The sequence below is a fragment of the Bos indicus genome, chromosome 23 (genome assembly GCF_029378745.1).
Source record: "Bos indicus isolate NIAB-ARS_2022 breed Sahiwal x Tharparkar chromosome 23, NIAB-ARS_B.indTharparkar_mat_pri_1.0, whole genome shotgun sequence".
Lineage (NCBI taxonomy): Eukaryota > Metazoa > Chordata > Mammalia > Artiodactyla > Bovidae > Bos > Bos indicus.
In genome coordinates this window covers 32,903,242-32,924,526 of record NC_091782.1, presented here as the reverse complement: position 1 = coordinate 32,924,526, position 21,285 = coordinate 32,903,242, and the positions used below count along the sequence as shown (strand labels likewise).

Genomic DNA, 21,285 nt, shown 5'->3' with positions numbered 1-21,285 from the left:
TCAGTTTTATAACTTAGGATATATAGTGGGCTTCCCTGGTGGCTCACACGGTAAAGTTACATCCATATTGTGTGTACCTAAGGTTTTGGGTTGATTCACCTTGACTCTGGATACACTTAGGTGTATTTATCCACATTTAAAAAACAAATCCAAGAGTGTTTGGTACATTGGCTAAAGTTATTTTAAGCACAACATAAACAGTAATGTTTGAAAAAAAATTTCCTAGGACATTATAACTTAGCATACCTCTATGTTTCATTGTTGCCTCCCCAAAACCTTTTTCAGCGCCCCTTTCACCTCCTTATTCCTTAAGGTGTAGATGAGTGGATTCAACATGGGAGTCACCAGGTTGTAGAAGAGGGTGAGAAACTTGCCTTGGTCTTGGGAAGAGCTGTTTCCTGGCTGCATATACATATAAATGATGCTCCCATAGAACAAGGAGACCACAGTGAGATGGGAGCTACAGGTATTGAAGGCCTTCCGGCGCCCAGCAGCTGACTTGATCCTCAGCACAGCTGCTGCGATGTAACCGTAGGAGACAAGAATAAGAGTGAGGGGCAGTAGGACAATGAGAATGGCAAAGGTGAAGCCCAGCATTTCCACTGCACGAGCGTCCACACAAGCCATCTTGATCAGGGCCGGCATTTCACAGAGGAAATGGTTAACTCGTCGCTGACCACATCTGGAGAGAGTCATTGTCAGTGGGGACATGACGATGGCATTGACCAGCCCACTTCCCCAGGCCACAGCCACCAGTCGTAAGCACAGCTGGGGGTGCATAATGACCGTATAATACAAGGGCCTGCAGACTGCAGCATAGCGGTCATAGGCCATGACAGCCAGAAGGAGGCACTCGACTCCTCCAACAGAAAGGAAAGAGAAAAGCTGGACAACACAGCCCGCATAGCTGATGGTCTTATCAGGGCCCCATAGGTTAACCAGCATCTGGGGGACACAGCTAGTACTGAAGCAGAGATCTAAAAAGGAAAGATTTGCCAGAAAGAAGTACGTTGGTGTATGAAGTCGAGAGTCTAATATACACACAAGGATTATGGCTGAATTTCCCAGGACAGCCACTGAATACAGAGTAAAATTTACTATGAAGAGCACCATCTCCAGCTTGGGACGATCAGAGAAGCCCACTAAGATAAAACCATACTCTGAGCTGTCATTGGATTTTTCCATTGCCTTCTTTTCATATCATCTGTATAACTGGTAAGAATGGAATAAAGAATTCTTAATCTTTATTTTCTGAAAACCGTTGAAAATCAGGATTTTTAAGGAACATGTAAGACATCAAGTCTCACAACCCATTTAATATTTGAATAGCTTTTGCCCAGGCACATAATTTGTTTATCATTTGTTCAAACATATAGGCAGATTATTTCATTGTTGGAAAATTTAAAACGAGAATCAATAACTTTTTATCAAGTAGTAAATTTCCCCTTATTCATAAGACAAAGTATTTTAATCTTATTGAGCATATATCATATCTTAATATCTCTTAATATGACCATCATTAAAATATTTTAAAAGAGTTACCACACCTAAATTTTCTTTAGACCAAAGCATTCAGTTTCCTTCAACAGTTCTTATAACAAGGTTATCAGGTATATTATCACCTTAGTAGATGTCTTCCGAATATCCTAAATGTTGACAATGACCTTCTGAAAATCTGACAACCAGGACTAATCTCAGTATCCAAGACATGATTTGAAAATCACACACAAAAAAAACTGTCTACCGTGATCTGGACTATTATAATCTTATTAATGTTGTTTAAGTATGTATTTGCTTCATAGTGTCATCATTTTCACTTACATTATTATTGTATCTACTAAACATCCCAGTTCTTCCCATGAAATGCTGTCAACTCAGATCTCTATCATTAATTTCTTTGAAAGAAATAGAATTCTGCAATCTAAATTTCTAGGGTCAGAGAGGACATTCTATCCAGTAATAAAATGACAACTTTGGGTATAATCTCTTAGGCTTTTAGAAACATCAGAACAACATGATTATCTTGCAGAAGAGAAGTGCATGGCAATCAGGATGAATGGAGAAAAAAGGAAAGATAGTGCAGTACATAAAGAGTAACTTTAAAAAGTAAAAGAAGAAAAGATTGGGCCTAATATGGCTAAGAAAAATAGAGAGAGTATTGAGTCCATAAAAGACAGATTTTTATTTGGAATAAAGAGCATTAGGGTAATAATGAAACTAAATATCACAATTATTTTCTTAAACAATTACAATTGAAAGAAAATTTAAATTAAGAGTATATTTAATAAAGTTACTCATGAGTACCATGTGATCCTCTTCCAGTTAACCTACCAACCCCTTGACCTCACTGCAGCTGTAAAACCTACCCATAAGAAGCTTGGAATTAGCTTCATTCATTAACTTTTTTTTTTTTTAAACTTTACAATATTGTATTGGTTTTTGCCAAATATCGAAATGAATCCGCCACAGGTATACACGTGTTCCGCATCCTGAACCCTCCTCCCTCCTCCCTCCCCATACCATCCCTCTGGGTCGTCCCAGTGCACCAGCCCCAAGCATCCAGTATCGTGCACTGAACCTGGACTGGCTACTCATTCCATATATGATATTATACGTATTTCAATGCCATTCTCCCAAATCATCCCACCCTCTCCCTCTCCCACAGAGTCCAAAAGACTGTTCTAAAGTCTCCAGATATCCAGAAAATAATCATTATCCTAATTATTGTAAATTATTGATGTATTATTGCAAGTGGCTGCCAACAGCTCCAGCAGCATCCTGTGCTTTAATTTATGTCTTTAATTTTCTCTCACCGTGAGACTAAGTTCTGTGAAGGCCTGGACTCTGTCATATTTGATTTAAATACCACTGTATCCCTAGTACCTAGTCTGGTGCCAGGCAAGTACCAGAGGCTCAGTAAATACTCATTGAATGAGTAGATTTGTTTTTAGTGCTACCAGTGTTACTTTATATCCAGGTAAACCATTATAATGCCGTCTTAATAATTTGTTAATTTCTAATGCTTGATTATACAAAAATGTAGAATCTAAAAAAAAAAAGTATATTTACTTTAAGTATGAAAGTAACTTCTTTCTTCTGATTTCTTGTTAAAAATACCCACATTTTCTTCTTGATGATTACGAAGAAAAATAAAATTTTGTTTTGTTTAAAAGAAAAACTGTTAAAAGTAAAATTTTAAGAGTTCCTAAAATTCAGCTATCTGAAAACTCAAAATCTATGTCTACCATAATTTTTTTTCTATCACAATTTATAATGCCATTAACTAGTGTTATTGTCATAAAAACTATATACCCTCTGTTATGGAAGCATGGTAAAATTTTTAAAAAATATTATCTAAAGAGTTCCTCCTGTAAAGACTGTATCCACAGAAGAATAAAATGAGAAATTTAATTATTCTGTGGCATCAAACACATGCTTACCTAAGAAAATAGAAATGTTGAATTTTTTTTTTATATTTTTAGTTGGGTGATTTCTTAGGGATTTCCATGAAAAGGAGACAAGTGTGAAAAAAAGCAGAACAGTGGGCACAGAAGAAAACACACCTCGAACTCTTAGTCCTATTGATTCTTTGATAACTTAGGCATAAATAAAGAGTAAAGTTATTAAATTAATATTATAAAATATCTAGATTGCTGTGTGATTTAGGGGAACAAGACAATTAATAATAATATATACAACTAGTAGGCTTGAGAAAAATAAAGCAGAGTAGCACATATCGTAGCCACAAATACTTTGATTTTCTAATAAAAAGCTTATTTTTCGTGAAATCTTCTCAACTTCAAAGTTATTATAGCAAATTTATTTTCCACAGCCAAATACAGTATACTAAAGGGAAAGAAAGAAATTTAAAAAAATTTTTCTTAGTTATTTAGGCTTACCTGTTTTCAGCTTTCCCAAGTGATCTAGGGAAACCACATATTAATATTTTTTCCCCCTGGTTGGGATTTGTTATCTGGGATTTTATGGAGATTATGCAGTTAATATAGGTAGAAAGTAACAACAGGGTGATATGAGACTAATGCACCAGAAATTATATAGAAGTGGTTACAAAGATCTTAACTTTGTCAAGAAAGGGGATGCCAAACTGTCTCCCATGCATTAGAGTCTAGTTTCTTCCTGAAGGTAAGAGCTGTAAAGGCTGTGTGAATTCCTTTTCTTACAATTTGAGTAAAGTGATGGAGTAACGGTATATCACTACCTCATAGAAAAGGCAAAGTGGAATAAGTGCCATATGGTAGTTAAATTATGGAGAAAAGAGGCAATTGAAACAGAAAATAGCATTAGTATTCCTTCTGTCTGCCTGCCATTTGGGCCAAATACCCAGCCTGCAGGAGGCCTTCAGGAGCTGTCAGCTAAAGCCCCCAGAAGATAAGCAGTGCAGCTGAGGACACTCTTGTAGACCCAGATTGGAAAAAAAAAAAACAAAAACAAAAACAAACCAACCAGAAGACTAATCTCTTAGCATCAGAAATGGTGCCTGAAAGCAGGCATAACATACTTTCTTACTGAGATCATGGGGAATGAACACTCCTTTGGGTAATTAGCTGGGCTGTCAAAGGGAATAGAGTGTATTCTTAGGGGTAATCTTGCAATAATAGCAGATGATTGAGAATCAAAACTGTTAGGTTCTTTTGTCCATATCCTCACAATTTGAATACCTTTATTTCTATGGAAAAGTATTCCTGGTATTCGGTGGGGCAAAAAAATCAAGCTTGGCAACATAGTGCAAATATGAATAGCTTTTGGAAACCTTTTTATTCTTAAATTGAAATGAGACTTAGTCTTTTGTCTAAGGAAAGAATTTGAAAGTCTAATTTTTTCTATTTTAATCAGTTTTTAAAAAGATAATATAAAAAAGCATGTTATGTTTCTTTTTGTCACTTGACTTATAACTTTTATTTTTACTTAGATTGGTAAAGTTACTGAAATATAGTAAATATAGAATAAATATATGAGATTTGGTTGTATGGTGTTCTTTAAATTGTATTCAAAGGAAACATGGAAACCACATTGATTATCTTTTGGAGAAGATAAAACTGTGGCTCCCCCCCACTCCAAACCCCCAAAATGATAACATCATTTCCACAATCAGTGAAATGAAAGCCTAAACAATTCCCCTAAGGATGGTGCAAAACCTGAGAATAAGCACTAATCATAGTCACTGATGTGACCCATTAGAACTTACATATTTTCCCCAACTGAAGTTATTTAAAATTCATTGGTGGTGGTGGCAGTGGTTTAGTCACAGCATGGCTCATAGCTTCATTGAGTTCTGCAAGCCCCTTTGCCATGACAAGACAGTGATACATGAAGGGGAACCTCTATACTTAAATAACTACAATCAAAACAATGAGATATTACTTTTCTCTGTATTGCAAATACCTTTCAGCTTGATAACATTCAGAGTTTGTGAAGATATAACAAAAATGGCACTCATATCTTGCATTTGGTTTAAATTTTTGGAGGACAATTTTGCCAAATTACAGGTCTTTGATTCATTAATTTCACTTCATGGGATTAACCATTAGGACTGCCTTTATAAGTATACATAAAGTTCTATGTAGCACAGTTACATTGTAGCTAAAAAAGGAAACAGACTAAATGTCCATTGGCTGAATCAGTTCAGTTCAGTCCCTCAGTGGTGTCCAACTATTTTTAACCCCATGAACCTCAGCACTCCAGGCCTCCCTGTCCATCACCAACTCCCAGAGTCCACCCAAACCTATGTCCATTGAGTCGGTGATGCCATCCAACCATCTCATCCTCTGTCGTCCTCTTCTCCTCCTGCCTTCAATCTTTCCCAGAATCAGGGTCTTTTCAAATGAGTCAGCACTTCGCATCAGGTGACCAAAGTAATGGAGTTTCAGCTTCAACATCAGTCCTTCCAATGAACACCCAGGACTGATCTCCTTTAGGATGGACTGGTTGCATCTCCTTGCAGTCCACCGGACTCTCAAGAGTCTTCTCCAATACCACGGTTCAGAAGCATCAATTCTTTGCTCAGCTGACTTTATAGTCCAACTTTCACATCCATACATGACTACTGGAAAAACCATAACCTTGACTAGACAGACCTTTGTTGACAAAGTAATGTCTCTGCTTTTCAATATGCTCTCTAGGTTGGTCATAACTTTCTTTCCAAGGAATATGCGTTTTTTTATTTCATGGCTGCAGTCACCATCTGCAGTGATTTTGGAGCCCAGGAAATAAAGTCAGTCACTGTTTCCACTGTTTCCCCATCTATTTCCCATGAAGTGATGGGACCAGATGCCATGATCTTCGTTTTCTGAATGTTGAGCTTTAAGCCAAATTTTTCACTCTCCTCTTTCACTTTCATCAAGAGGCTCTTTCATTCTTCTTCACTTTCTGCCATAAGGGTAGTGTCATCTGCATATCTGAGGTTATTGATATTTTCTTCCAGCAATCTTGATTCCAGCTTGTGCTTCTTCCAGCCCAGCATTTCTCATGATGTACTCTGCATATAAGTTAAAAAAGCAGGGTAACAATATACAGCCTTGATGTACTCATTTTCCTATTTGGAACCAGTCTGTTGTTCCATGTCCAGTTCTAACTATTGCTTCATGACCTGCATATGGGTTTCTCAAGAGGCAGATCAGGTGGTCTGGTATTCCCATCTCTTTCAAAATTTTCCACAGTTTATTGTGATCCACACAGTCAAAGGCTTTGTCATAGTCAATAAAGCAGAAGTAGATGTTTTTCTGGAACTCTTGCTTTTTCAATGATCCAGTGGATGTTGGCAATTTGATCTATGGTTCCTCTGCCTTTTCTAAAGCCAGCTTAACATCTGGAAGTTCATGGTTCACATATTGCTGAAGCCTGGCTTGGAGAATTTTAAGCATCACTTTACTAGCATGTTAGTTGAGTGCAATTGCAGTTTGAGCATTCTTTGGCATTGCCTTTCTTTGGGATTGGAATGAAAATTGACCTTTTCCAGTCCTGTGGCCACTGCTGAGTTTTCAAAATTTGCATATTGAGTGTAGCACTTTCACAGCATCATCTTTCAGGATTTGAAATAGCTCAGTTGGAATTCCATCACCTCCACTAGCTTTGTTCGTAGTGATGCTTTCTAAGGCTCACTTGACTTCACATTCCAGGATGTCTGGCTCTAGGTGAGTGATCACACCATCGTGATTATCTGGGTCATGAAGATCTTTTTTGTACAGTTCTTCTGTGTATTCTTGCCATCTCTTCTTAATATCTTCCGTTTCTGTTAGGGCCTTACCATTTCTGTCCTTTATCGAGCCCATCTTTGCATGAAATGTTCCCTTGGTATCTCTGATCTTTAGTCTTTCCCATTCTATTGTTTTCCTCTGTTTCTTTGCACTGATTGCTGAGGAAGGCTTTCTTATCTCTCCTTGCTATTCTTTGGAACTCTGCACTCAAATGGGTAACTTTCCTTTTCTCCTTTGCTTTTCACTTCCCTTCTTTTCACAGCTATTTTTAAGGCCTCCTCAGACAACCATTTTGCTTTTTTACATTTCTTTTTCTTGGGCATGGTCTTGATTCCTGTCTCCAGTACAATGTCACGAACCTCCTCCATAGTTCATCAGGCAGTCTGTCTATCAGATCTAGTCTCTTAAATCTATTTCTCACTTCCACTGTATAGTCCTAAGTCAAACCACTTCAGTATTCTTACCTTGAGAACCCCATGGACAGTATGAAAAGGCAAACAGTTAGGACACTGAAAGATGAACTCCCCAGGTTCGTAGGTGCCCAATATGCTATTGGAGATCAGTGGAGAAATAACTCCAGAAAGAATGAAGGGATGGATGGAGCCAAAGCAAAACAATACCCAGTTGTGGAAGGGACTGGTGATAGAAGAAAGGTTCAATACTGTAAAGAGCAATATTGCATAGGAACCTGGAATGTTAGGTCCATGAATCAAAGCAAATTGGAAGTGGTCAAACAGGAGATGACAAGAGTGAACATCAACATTCTAGGAATCAGTGAACTAAGATGGACTGGAATGGATGAATTTAACTCAGATGACCATTATATCTACTACTGTGGGCAGGAATCCCTTAGAAGAAATGGAGTAGCCATCATAGTCAACAAAAGAGTCCAAAATGCAGTACTTGGATGCAATCTCAAAAATGACAGAATGATCTCTGTTTGTTTCCAAGGCAAACCATTCAATATCACAGTAATCCAAGTCTATGCCCCGACCAGTAATGCTGAATAAGCTGAAGTTGAACAGTTCTGTGAAGACCTACAAGACCTTCTAGAACTAACACCCAAAAAAGATGTCCTCTTCATTATGGGGGACTGGAATGCAAAAGCAGGAAGTCAAGAAACACCTGGAGTAACAGGCAAATTTGGCCTTTGAGTACAAAACAAAGCAGGGCAAAGGCTAATAGAGTTCTGCCAAAAGAATGCACTGGTCATAACAAAAACCCTCTTCCAACAACACAAGAAAAGACTCTACACATGGACATCACCAGATGGTCAACACCTGAATCGGATTGATTGTATTCTTTGCAGCCAAAGATGGAGAAACTCTATACTCAGCAAAAACAAGACTGGGAGCTGACTGTGGCTCAGATCATGAACTCCTTATTGCCAAATTCAGACTGAAATTGAAGAAAGTAGGGAAAACCACTAGACTATTGGCTGTATAGTGGTTAAATAAATGTTTGCAGAGTTGTAAAGTAACAGAAAAATCACACATGAAAAAAAACCCTGGTGTGTTTTATTGATATGGAAGACAATATTTAAGTATATTTTAAGCATATTCTGTATTAAATATTTTAAACATATGTATTAACTATATTGAACATACTAAAATTATATTAAATTTAAATTATATTTAAAACAATATATTTAAATTAATAAAAGTATTAAACTTAATTATTTTAGTATAAAATAAACTTTTCAAAGTTTCAAAATGTCAGATATAGTGCATTCCCATTTCTATGGTTTGCATAAATATGCAAAGATAATTAGAGAGTTTGAAGAAAGTGGATTTTCAATCTTCTAAATTAAAAAGTTAATATAACCATATAAAAATGTAACATATAACCATGAGTATATGTTACCTTAACATTTAAAAGGGATAAGTAAAATTTTGGAATGGAATAAAAGTAATTTGACTGAAGTTTAATATTTAGGTTAGTCTCTAGAACAATTGTAACCTCCCAAAAAATACAAACGCTTGCATCACATCTCTAAAGTATAAAAATTATTACAAGCAGTTGCAGACATGTGGTATAGAGCCCATGATTTTGCTTTATAAAACAGAATCACATTGATCCAGAGCTCTACCGCTGCCCAGATGTCTGACCCACATTAATGTAACCACATAATTAAATTCATCACCTCATTATTTCCTCACAATACCCAGGAATTTGGTAGGAAATAAATAATTTTGGCTCTTTCAGTTTGACATTTAGATAGAGAAAACATATGATTTTCAAAATCAAAGCAGAAAAATGATTTGTAGAACTGAGATCAAAAATCTATTACACTAAAAACTTTCATTTCCCTGTAAATTAAACTTCACTTTGATTCTGTATGCTCAAATGGAACTTGTAAACAAAAAATATTTTTACACAGATGGCTAGGTTTTTTAAAAAAGAAAACACATTAGCTTGATTTCCTTCTTGGTATTTTTCAAGGTAACAGTGTGAATAAGTTTGGGAAAAGGTTAGATGTACTAGTACATTGCTTTCTATGATTAAATATTTTGCAGTTGTTTATATGAACATAAAATTGATAAATCCAAACCAAGAAGAAATGCAGGCTTTTGTTTGAGTCATTTACTTTCTTCTTGTCTTCTAGGTGAAAAGAAAATATAACCTGCCAATTATTTCACTGAACAAGTGACTTATTTGTCTTAACAGTTATGTTCTAAAGGAGATCAGAAAGAAGAGATGAAATTATAGATAGAAAAAACTGAAGAATGTGAAATGTTTGGATCTATTGAGAAAAGTAGTTTCTCTTAGGCCATTTCTATTTTCTTGTAATAGTCAAACATGGCTACATTCACTCATGTGTTTCCCTCTGGATGATGGCAGAGAATCTGAAGGGATTCTAAGGTCATGATGAGGTCAATGAGTACTGTTTAAAACTAGAGCAAGAGGAAGAGTGATTTTCAACTTCTGCTGCTCTTTACACAAGTTGGAAGGAAAACAAGACCCTAGAGATCTCATTACAATGACAGAATTGAACTACTGATAAGCATAATCTTGTTTTCTCTATGTCCACAGGGATTCAGCTCTTTGAACAGGAGAGCTGATTAACATGGCCTCCCCATGCTGCATGCAGTTATTAAAAAGTTTCAAATGAGTTTCATTATCACTCACAAAATGGAGCAATCTCTAGGGTTACGTCTTAGTGGAGAACCAGTCAGTTAAGGACCAATTGCAGTGGAAAGCTAACATGACTCAGCTCCCATCACTGTTGTGTTCCCTTTGCTTTACAGTTGCCTCTAAGAGCTACTCAGCAGCCCTGAGGATTTACCCAACAACATCATGCACACCATCAAATCTCAACTTTCCCAACATAATTGGAATAACGATCCCTTTGCTTTTAAATGGCATTTTGTTGAGCAGGGATTTAGTTGGAGTTTCTAGGAGACCTATTCTCTGATCAGTGACTTTTTGTTGTTCTTTCGTGCTTAATCTTCAGCAGCAATCCCCATAAAAACTCTTAATGCAGAATTACTCTGGGGATTCATAAACTTTTATTTATCAAATATATTTACAGGCATTGTGAAATGTTGTGTTATCTGTCTTTGAGGATTTCATAAGGAAAGTAAGGAGGGTGATAAAGAAAAGTTACAACATTGTGCCAAAAGTACTACCCTATGTAAGACAGAGAAAGAGATGAACATTGTTATTGATTCTATTATATTTTTTGATCGCACATTATTTTTCTACTCTAAAATATATTTATTTCTCATTAAGCATTGTGTTTACCACTGTATTCCTAGTGCCTAGCAAAGTTAGTGCTTGGTCATTATTCAGTAATTGTCAATTATTTCAATCAATCTATAAGGTGATAGTAAATATAACATGCTGAAGACTTGCTGTCTTTTACAATGAACATTTTGAAAAAAAAAAAAGTATAGGTAATTTTTAAAGGAGTAGGCTCTAAGGGCAAAAAGGTATTGGCTTGCTTCACCAATTAGAATAATAAATAATGCACTGAATAAATCATTATAGTAAAGAATTTACTTCTGGTGGGAATGGATGTTAGTTGCCTATGAGAGTTATGAACAACAGAGTGTCAAAGGAGATCACTGTTGTTTATTGCTGCGAGGTCCTGGATAAACCTATATAGCTCTAGTCCTAGGTTTTCTCACCAGTGAAAGAGGAGTGTTACATGGGTTAGGTAGGAATGAGGCCTTGACCATGTAATCTTCTGTTATGGGCTTTACGACTTGAAGGACCTTTTAACTTATAGGATATTGACTAATTCTAGGAAGAGATATTAAGAATCTATTTGAATCTTGATGGGAGGTGTGCTATGAATTCTGCCAACATCAGTTGGAGATTTTTCCCATAAAGAAGGTGGTAGCTGATTTCATTCAGGACAAATGAACAGTGCTTCCAAAATCAGTTCCAATCCTGTCAGAGACCGACAAATAAAAGATGTCTAAGATCTTCACAACCAAGATAATCACAATGATGTGATCACTCGCCTAGAACCAGACATCCTGGAATGTGAAGTCAAGTGGGCCTTAGAAAGCATCACTACGAACAAAGCTAGTGGAGGTGATGGAATTCCAGTTGAGCTATTTCAAATCCTGAAAGATGATGCTGTGAAAGTGCTGCACTCAATATGCCAGCAAATTTGGAAAACTCAGCAGTGGTCACAGGACTGGAAAAGGTCAGTTTTCATTCCAATCCCAAAGAAACGCAATGCCAAAGAATGCTCAAACTACCGCACAATTGCACTCATCTCACATGCTAGTAAAGTAATGCTCAAAATTTTCCAAGCCAGGCTTCAGCAATATGTGAACCATGAACTTCCAGATGTTCAAGCTGGTTTTAGAAAAGGCAGAGGAACCAGAGATCAAATTGCCAACATCCGTTGGATCATCAAAAAAGCAAGAGACTTCCAGAAAAACATCTATTTCTGCTTTATTGACTATGCCAAAGCCTTTGACTGTGTGGATCACAATAAACTGTGGAAAATTCTTCAAGAGATGGGAATACCAGACCACCTGACCTGCCTCTTGAGAAACCTATATGCAGGTCAGAAAGCAACAGTTAGAACTGGACATGGAACAACAGACTGGTTCCAAATAGGAAAAGGAGTACGTCAAGGCTGTATATTGTCACTTTGCTTATGTAACTTACATGTAGAGTACATCATGAGAAATGCTGGGCTGGAAGAAGCACAAGCTGGAATCAAGATTGCCAGGAGAAATATCAATAACCTCAGATATGCAGATGATACCACCCTTATGGCGGAAAGTTAAGAGGAACTAAATAGCCTCTTGATGAAAGTGAAAGTGGAGAGTGAAAAAGTTGGCTTAAAGCTCAACATTCAGAAAACTAAGATCATGGCATCTGGTCCTGTCACTTCATGGGAAACAGTGGAAACAGTGTCAGACTTTATTTTTGGGGGCTCCAAAATCACTGCAGATGGTGACTGCAGCCATTAAATTAAAAGATGCTTACTCCTTGGAAGGAAAGTTATGACCAACCTAGATAGCATATTCAAAAGCAGAGACATTACTTTGCCAACAAAGGTCTGTATAGTCAAGGCTATGGTTTTTCCAGTGGTCATGTATGGATGTGAGAGTTGGACTGTAAAGAAAGTTGAGCCCCGAAGAACTGATGCTTTTGAACTGTGGTGTTGGAGAAGACTCTTGAGAGTCCCATGGACTGCAAGGAGATCCAACCAGTCCATTCTGAAGGAGATCAGCCCTGGGATTTCTTTGGAGGGAATGACGCTGAAGCTGAAACTCCAGTACTTTGGCCACCTCATGAGAAGAGATGACTCATTGGAAAAGACTCTGATGCTGGGGGGGATTGGGGGCAGGAGGAGAAGGGGACAACAGAGGATGAAATGGCTGGATGGCATCACTGACTTGATGGATGTGAATCTGAGTGAACTCCGGGAGTTGGTGATGGACAGGGAGGCCTGGCATGCTGCGATTCATGGGGTCTCAAAGAGTCGGACACAACTCAGCAACTGAACTGAACTGACTGAAGAAGCATTTAACTCACCTGGTTGATTACTTTGATGACAAGTGTCCATTTCTAGAACTGCTTTACCCTTTTGAGAGAAAGAAATTTTGCCATGATACTTCTCTTAAAAATCTCAGCCTAATAAATGGATAGGGTGGAGGTAAGAGTCTGTATCTCTCTATGCTGCTGCTGCTAAGTCACTTCAGTCGTGTCCGACTCTATGCAACCCCATAGATGGCAGCCCACCAGGCTCCCCCGTCCCTGGGATTCTCCAGGCAAGAACACTGGAGTGGGTTGCCATTTCCTTCTCCAATGCATGAAAGTGAAACGTGAAAGTGAAGTCACTCAGTCATGTCCGACTCCCAGCAACCCCATGGACTGCAGCCTACCAGGCTCCTCCGTCCATGGGATTTTCCAGGCATGAGTACTGGAGCGGGGCGCCATTGCCTTCTTTGGTATCTCTCTATAGGCCTAAGCTAAAGGAAATAAGTTCAGAGATAGGAATCTCTTGGGGTTCATTGGAGATCCCTACTGTGTGAAATTTTTCAGTTCTCTCAGTCAGGGGCTGTTTTATTGTAGTGAGGCTGAGCACCCAGAGTGTGGCTCCAGATCAATTAGGACTAGAAGAGATTCATCCTCAATCAGGAATAATGTTTCTCTAAGCTAATGTTTAAGGGACTTCCCTGGTGGCTCAGTCGGTAAAGATTCTGCCTGCAATGCAGGAGACATAAGTTTGATACCTGAATTAGGAAGGTCCCATGGAGAAGGAAATGGCAACCCACTCCAATATTCTTGCTTGGGAAATCCCATGGACAGACGAGCCTGGTGGGCTACAATCCATGTGGTCACAAGAGTTGGACACGACTTCATGACTAAAGGATTGGGAAGAGCATCTAAAGTTCCTCAGAACACTGTCTTTGAGAACTGGGAGGACTTTGGAAAGGTGGGTAGAGGTCTAAATTTTGCAACAGTATTGAATAGCAGAAAATAGGAGGGTTTAGTTTCACTTAGAAGGCGTTGTTTACTGTAACTAAGAATTTTGCTCATCTTCCTTATAGTTGACTCATCTAGAGTGTGAAAAAGCTGCTTTGCCAGATTAACTAAATCTGGATTGGACACAGTTTCTTACTCTATCCTGGTCCCTTTATGACAAGACAGGAAAGTCTCAGTTCAGCCTATTAATAAACATAGAGTTAAGAGCTTCCTGAGCAGAATGAACATCTGAAGGAATATTGGAATTTTCATTAAAAACAATATGAAGTCCATTGTAATATTCGTAACCAGGTTCGTCAGATTTTTGTGTGCAAGCCTGCTCCCATCACAAAGTTGAAAAAGTCAATCATCTGATGAAGTTGCCTAGCATTTGCCCAAGCCTGAGCATATAAATTAGTTGACTGGTCTCCCAGTTGTAATTCTAGAAACCTTTTGGAATTTCCCCAATTAGTGAGTTTTCATTCAATGCTGGGCCTGGCCTTCACTGCATAAAAACTAACTGATACTAAGTCAGAAAACTCAGATAGATAGAATCGAATGACTTTATTAAATTCCTCAGCATATCTGTGAGAATATTTGGTTTCTTTGGGAAAATCCTTGACTTCAGCTCAAAGTTGAGCTTTAGTCCTGGAAATATAGGAAACTGTTTAGCTTCTGGATCCTCAGAAGGCTGATGTTTAAAGGGACAGTTTCTGATAATTCAGAGGAAAGGGGAGTGGGGAGAGTTTCAGAAAAAGGGAAAGTTTTGGTGAGAGAATTATTGTGGGGGACTTGAGGATATAATGAAGGCACAGGTATCGTAGAAGAGAAGGAAGATAATGATGCCAGAAGTGGAGCTTGAGACAAAGAAGCCAAGCAAGAAGAGCCTGAGCCTGCCTGAACCATTTTATTTTTCCTTAATAATTTCTTTGCCTTTGTTAATTTTAAAATCCTATTTTGCAAAAAGGAAATTTTAGACTACAGATTTGAGGGAAGCCTCAAAATATCAGTTAAAATAACTATTCCATTCAGTTCTGAAAATTTACTGTGATATCATAGGCCAATTCAGTTTTGAGGAAACTAAGTTTAGGGATTTCAAAAGTCCCGCATAATGACCACTGATAATCCAAATTGCTTTTGGTCATGTCTGTCCGTTTAGTTACAAATGTGCAGAAGGAAAGACCACAGTTAGGTCAGAGTGCCTGTTCCGTTCAGTTCAGTTGCTCAGTCGTGTCTGACTCTGTGACCCCATGGACTGAGGCACGCCAGGCTTTCCTGTCCATTACCAACTCCTGGAGCTTGGTCAAACTCAAGTCCATCGAGTCGGTGATGCCGTCCAACCATCTCATCCTCTGTCACTCCCTTCTCCTCCCACCTTCAATCTTTCCCAGCATCAGTGTCTTTTCCAATGTGTCAGTTCTTCAAATAAAGTGGCCAAAGTACTGGAGTTTCAGCTTCAGCATCAGCCCTTCCCATGAATATTCAGGACTGATTTCCTTTTGGATTGACTGGTTGGATCTCCTTGCAGTCCAAGGGACTCTCAAGAGTCTTCTCCAACACCACAGTTCAAAAGCATCAATTCTTTGGCACTCAGCTTCCTTTATAATCCAACTCTCATATCCATGCATGACTACTGGAAAAACCATAGCTTTGACTAGACAGACCTTTGTCAGCAAAGCATTGTCTCTGCTTTTTAAATGCTGCCCAGATTTGTCATAGCTTTTCCAAGGAGCAGGTGTCTTTTAATTTCATGGCTACAGTCACCACCTGCAGTGATTTTGGAGCCCAAGAAAATAAAGTTTCTGTTTCCTTTGTTTCCCCATCTATTTGCCATGAATGATGGGACCAGATGCCATGATATTAGTTTTTTGAATGTTGAGTTTTAAGCCAGCTTTTAAGAATCCGTCTTCAATGCGGGAGTCCTGGGTTCAATCCCTGGGTTGGGAAGATCTCCTGGAGAAGAGAAAAGCTACCCACTCCAGTATTCTGGCCTGGAGAATTCCATGGACTGTATAGTCCAAGGGGTCACAAAGAGCGGACACGACTGAGCGATTTTCACTTCACTTCATTTTCATTTTCCTCTTTCACTTTCATCAAGAGGCTTTTCAGTTATTCTTCTCTTTCTGACATAAGGGTAGTGTTACCTGCATATCTGAGGTTATTGATATATCTCCCAGCAATCTTGATTCCAGCTTGTGCTTCATCCAGCCCGGCATTTTGCATAATGTATTCTGCATAAAAGTTAAATAAGCAGGGTGACAATATACAGCATTACGTACTCTTTTCCCAATTTGGAACCAGTCTGTTGTTCCATGTCCAGTTCTAACTGTTGCTTCCTGACTTGCATATAGGTTTCTCAAGAGGCAGGTCAGGTGCTCTGGTATTCCCATCTCTTGAAGAATTTTCCACAATTTGTTGTGATCCACACAGTCAAAGGCTTTGGTGTAGTCAATAAAGCAGAAGTAGATGGATTTCTGGAACTCTCTTGCTTTTTCAATGATCCAACAGATGTTGGCAATTTCATCTCTGGTTCTTCTGCCTTTTCTAAATCCAGCTTGAATATCTGGAAGTTCTCAGTTCACATACTATTGAAGCCTGGCTTGGGGAATTTTGAGCATTACTTTGCTAGCATGTGCTGCTACTGCTAAGTCACTTCAGTCGTGTCCGACTCTGTTGGACCCTGTAGATGAGTGCAATTGTGTGGTAGTTCGAACATTCTCTGGCATTGCCTTTCTTTAGGATTGGAATGAAAACTGACCTTTTCCAGTCCTGTGGCCTCTGCTGAGTTTTCCAGATTTGCTGGCATATTGAATGCAGCACTTTCACGCATCATCATTTAGGATTTGATATAGCTCAACTGGAATTCCATCACCTCCACTAGCTTTGTTCATAGTGATGTTTCCTCAGGCCTACTTGATTTCACATTCCAGGATGTCTGGCTCTAGGTGAGTGATCACACCATCATAGTTATCTGGGTCATGAAGATCTTTTTTGTATAGTTCTTCTGTGTATCCTTGCCACCTCTTCTTAATATCTTCTGCTTGTGTTAGGTCCATACCGTTTTTGTCCTTTATTGTGCACATCTTTGCATGAAATATTCCTTTGGTATCTCTAATTTTCCTGAAGAGATCTCTAGTCTTTCCCATTCTATTGTTTTCCTCTATTTCTTTGCATTGATCACTGAGGAAGGCTTTCTTATCTGTCCTTGCTATTCTTTGGAACTCTGCATTCAGATGGGTGTATCTTTCCTTTTCTTCTTTACCTTTGATATCTCTTCTCTTCTAAGCTGTTTGTAAGGCCTTCTCAGACAACCATTTTGCCTTTTTGCATTTCTTTTTCTTGGGAATGGTCTTGATCACTGCCTCCTGTACAATGTCACGAACCTCTGTACATAGTTATTCAGGCACTCTATTAGATCTAATCCCTTGAATCTGTTTGCCACTTCCACTGTATAATCATAAGGGATTTGATTTAGGTCATATCTAAATGGTCTAGTGGTTTTCCCTACTTTTTTCAATTTAAGTCTAAATTTGGCAATAAGGAGTTCATGATCTGAGCCACAGTCAGCTCCCAGTCTTGTTTTTGCTGACTGTAGAGAGCTTCTCCATCTTTGGCTGCAAAGAATATAATCAATCTGATTTCAGTATTGACCATCTGGTGATGTCCATGTGTAGAGTTGTCTCTGTGTTGTTGAGTGCCTGTAGGGGGTGTGCTTTCAAGAAACTTAACTGGGATCTCATTTCCTCTAGAGTGGAGAATAATTTTCAAACAACTTAAACAGCTTACAGCACAAATGGCTCAACTCAAACAGCTTGCAAGCCAATCACAGCCAGAATTAAGAATGCAGCTGAGTTCCAGAGGAACCACGGATAAGGCTTCCCCGCCCCCCCGCCCCGCCCCCCGCCAAAGGATAGGTGGGGGACTTCCCTGGAAGTCCAGTGGTTAAGATTCTGATCTCACATGATGAGTGGTCAAAAAAAAAAAAAAAAAAAGAATAGGTGGAAGGCTGAAAGACACAGCACCATTTCAGAGAAACAACCCCTATTCCTGAAGGAATGTGTTGAAAGCTAGCTGGCTTCAGGAGAAGCAGTCCCTGTCCTTGAATGACTAGGCTGAAGGCTAGCCAGTGTCAGTGAAGAGGTCTGATCCCAAAATAAGGCCAAAGTGCCAAAAGAGGAACAGGGCTTTAACCAAAAAGACAAAATCTTTAAATAGATCCCAAATAAAGCCTGGAAAGCTTCAAACAAGAAAGAGAGAGGAAAAAAAAAAGAAAGAAAGGGAAAAAAAAGAAAAAAGAAAGGCCAGTTTCAAATCCAGAAGAAAGACATAACTTCAAACTCTGGGGTCCCTGAAAAAAGCAGGGAGTGACAATGATCTTAATTGTGCATACCTCATCTGTTTGTCCACCTGTCTTGGAACCTTCAGAATATTTTCTGGTCCCTGTCTGGGTCAACAAGATATTGTCCTGAAGCAAATGGACTGCTAGATATTTCTCCAACAAGTTTGGATTTATTTGAAATCAACGGAGAATTGCAGTTCAGGGTCTGCTATTCTACCAACCCATGTTCAATTCCCCATACAGCATGGAAAAGCTAATACTCTAGAGAGGAAAAGGAAATTAGGAGGGCAGTAGATAAAAAGAGTTCATGGCTTTTCGTTAGCTGAATCTTTGCCAGTAAAGAAGAGGAATCTTTCTTCTTCTACTGGGCTCTGCTAACAAAGCAAAGTGTGGGAAGGTGTGAGTGCTCCCTCTTCTAATGTCCAGATTCTATTTAACCGATGTTTTTGTTTACTAACTTTTTACTTAACAGAACCAGTCCTTTCATTTGTTCTTTATACTCCATTCTACCTCACCTATTCAAAGGTGTAACTCCAGAAATTTACCCATATTTCTATTATGTCATCAAATTCTCTTATTTCATCCCAGGAGAAAACAAATATACCATTAATTCTAACATCTTAAAATAAACGAACAAACAAAACAAAACAAAAAGCCTCAAACCTTTCCGGGCCTCACTACCCCACCAGGTGTATTTTTAGTAATCATTCCCCTTCACAGAAAAAATTCTCATAAATAAATTCTTTTGGACTTCCCTGGCAGTCGAGTGGTTAAGACTCCCTTCCACTGCAGAGGCCACAGATTCTATTCCTGGTCAGGGAAGATCCCACATGCCATGCAGTGCAGCCAAAAAATAAATAAAATTGTTAGTTCTTTATAAAGGAAATAAAGTAATTCTATTTCTTCTATTCTTTTTTAACCTATACTAGTCTGGAATTTGACTCCACCACTATACAAAAACAGCTTTTGTTAGTGTCACAAATTGCCTCCAACTTGCCAAATACAATGATGAATTTCAAGCTTGATCTTATTTCTCCTACCAAAAGCATTTGACCAAACTTGTCACTTTATCTTCCTTATTACACTTTCTTCATCTGACTATTTCCATCAATAAATGTTAAGTGTGTGTTGAAGGGGGAGGGAGCAAGAAGATGTCTTTCATTGTACGTCTCTAGACCAAGAGGATCCATGTAGAGAGATTGCTGCCCAGTTACATGGAGTTCCTAGACTTTTAGCTAAATGCCAAGAATGATATAAATTTTGGAGATGTCTCTGTGTTAAAGGCATTGAGCTTATCTTTGCATGTGTGCAGAAAGAAAAATAAATTAGTATTTGATAACTCTAAGAGCAGACTACAGTTCTTTGATAGAAATCAAAGAACAAATATATAAATCAAGTCTAACTCGTCCACGTGACATTTTCCCATATGTTTAAATGTATCTGCCATTTCTGTTGGGCTTCCCCTGTGGCTCAGCTGGTAAAGAATCTGCCTGCAATGTGGGAGGCCTGGGTTTGATCCCTGGGTTGGGAAGATCCCCTGGAGAAGGAAAAGGGTACCTACTCCAGTATTCTGGCCTGGAGAATTCCATGGGGTTGCACATTTCTGTTCCTCATTTTGTTCCTCTGATCCTCAGTGGAAATGGTTATCATGCATATGATTTTGCTACAAAAACTCCTTAGACAGAATTATAAGGATGTTATTGTTTAGTCACTAAGTCATGTCCAACTCTCTGCCACTCCATGGACTGCAGGCCACCCGGCTCCTCTGTCCATGGGATTTCCTACTCAAGAATACTGGAGTGGGCTGCCATTTCCTTCTCTATTCCCAACCCAGGTTTGATCCCTGCCTGCTTTGCAGGCAGATTCTTTGCCCCTGAGCCACCAGGGAAGCCTTATTATAAGGATAGATATACTTACGATAGGGGCTTCCCCAGTGGCTCACGGGTAAAGAATCGGCCTATAATGCAAGAGACACAGGAGACACCGGTTCCATTGATGGGTGGGGAAGATCCCCTGAAGAAGGAAATGGAAACCCACTCCAGCATTTTTGCCAGAAAAATTTCATGGACAGAGAAGCCTGGTGGGCTCCAGTCCATGGGGTCACAAAGAATCGGACATGACTGAGCACGTACACATATTTATTATAAGGATTGAACTGAATTCATTTATTTATGTTTGATACAATGAATACATGTCTTCAATTGTATTCTTAGGGAAATCACTTCTAGAACTATAATTTCTACTATCCTGTTAAATATTTTAATAACATGCTGTTGCTGATGCTGCTAAGTCGCTTCAGTCGTGTCTGACTCTGTGAGACCCAAGAGACGGCAGCCCACCAGGCTCCCCCATCCCTGGGATTCTCCAGGCAAGAACACTGGAGTGGGTTGCCATTTCCTTCTCCAATGCATGAAAGTAGAAAGTGAAAGTGAAGTCGCTCAGTTGTGTCCGACTCTTCACGACCCCATGGACTGCAGCCTACCAGGCTCCTCCGTCCATGGGATTTTCCAAGCAAGAGTACTGGAGTGGGTTGCCATTGCCTTCTCCGAATAACATGCAGTAAAGGCTTTTGTATCAGTGTTCAATCTCATCCTGTAGATTTAACATTCTTGATTACTCTTATAATTAGATTTATATTTAAGTTTAAATATATGTCTCCTATATCATTTGCAATTTCTTTCCCATTGTGTCACCTATGAACCTAATAAGGCTGCCTTCTTTGCCTTCTTCTTGGGTTATTTATAACTGTATATTAACAGAATTAATATTTATATCCTATTACAATAAACTTCT

At 38.8% G+C, this 21,285-nt stretch overlaps 1 protein-coding gene across 1 annotated transcript; it reads right to left on the bottom strand.

Annotated features, from left to right (window-relative positions):
- Positions 1-255: 255 nt before the first annotated feature.
- Positions 256-1,185, bottom strand: LOC109576625 (putative olfactory receptor 2W6). Its single transcript, XM_019985285.2, has one exon. The coding sequence runs from the start codon at positions 1,183-1,185 to the stop codon at positions 256-258; it is 930 nt and encodes a 309-aa protein (XP_019840844.2).
- Between the last annotated feature and the right edge of the window lie 20,100 nt (positions 1,186-21,285).

What these genes read in the sequence shown, in the direction of transcription:
- LOC109576625 (XM_019985285.2), bottom strand. Translation starts at nt 1,185, where the DNA reads ATGGAAAAATCCAATGACAGCTCAGAGTATGGTTTTATCTTAGTGGGC.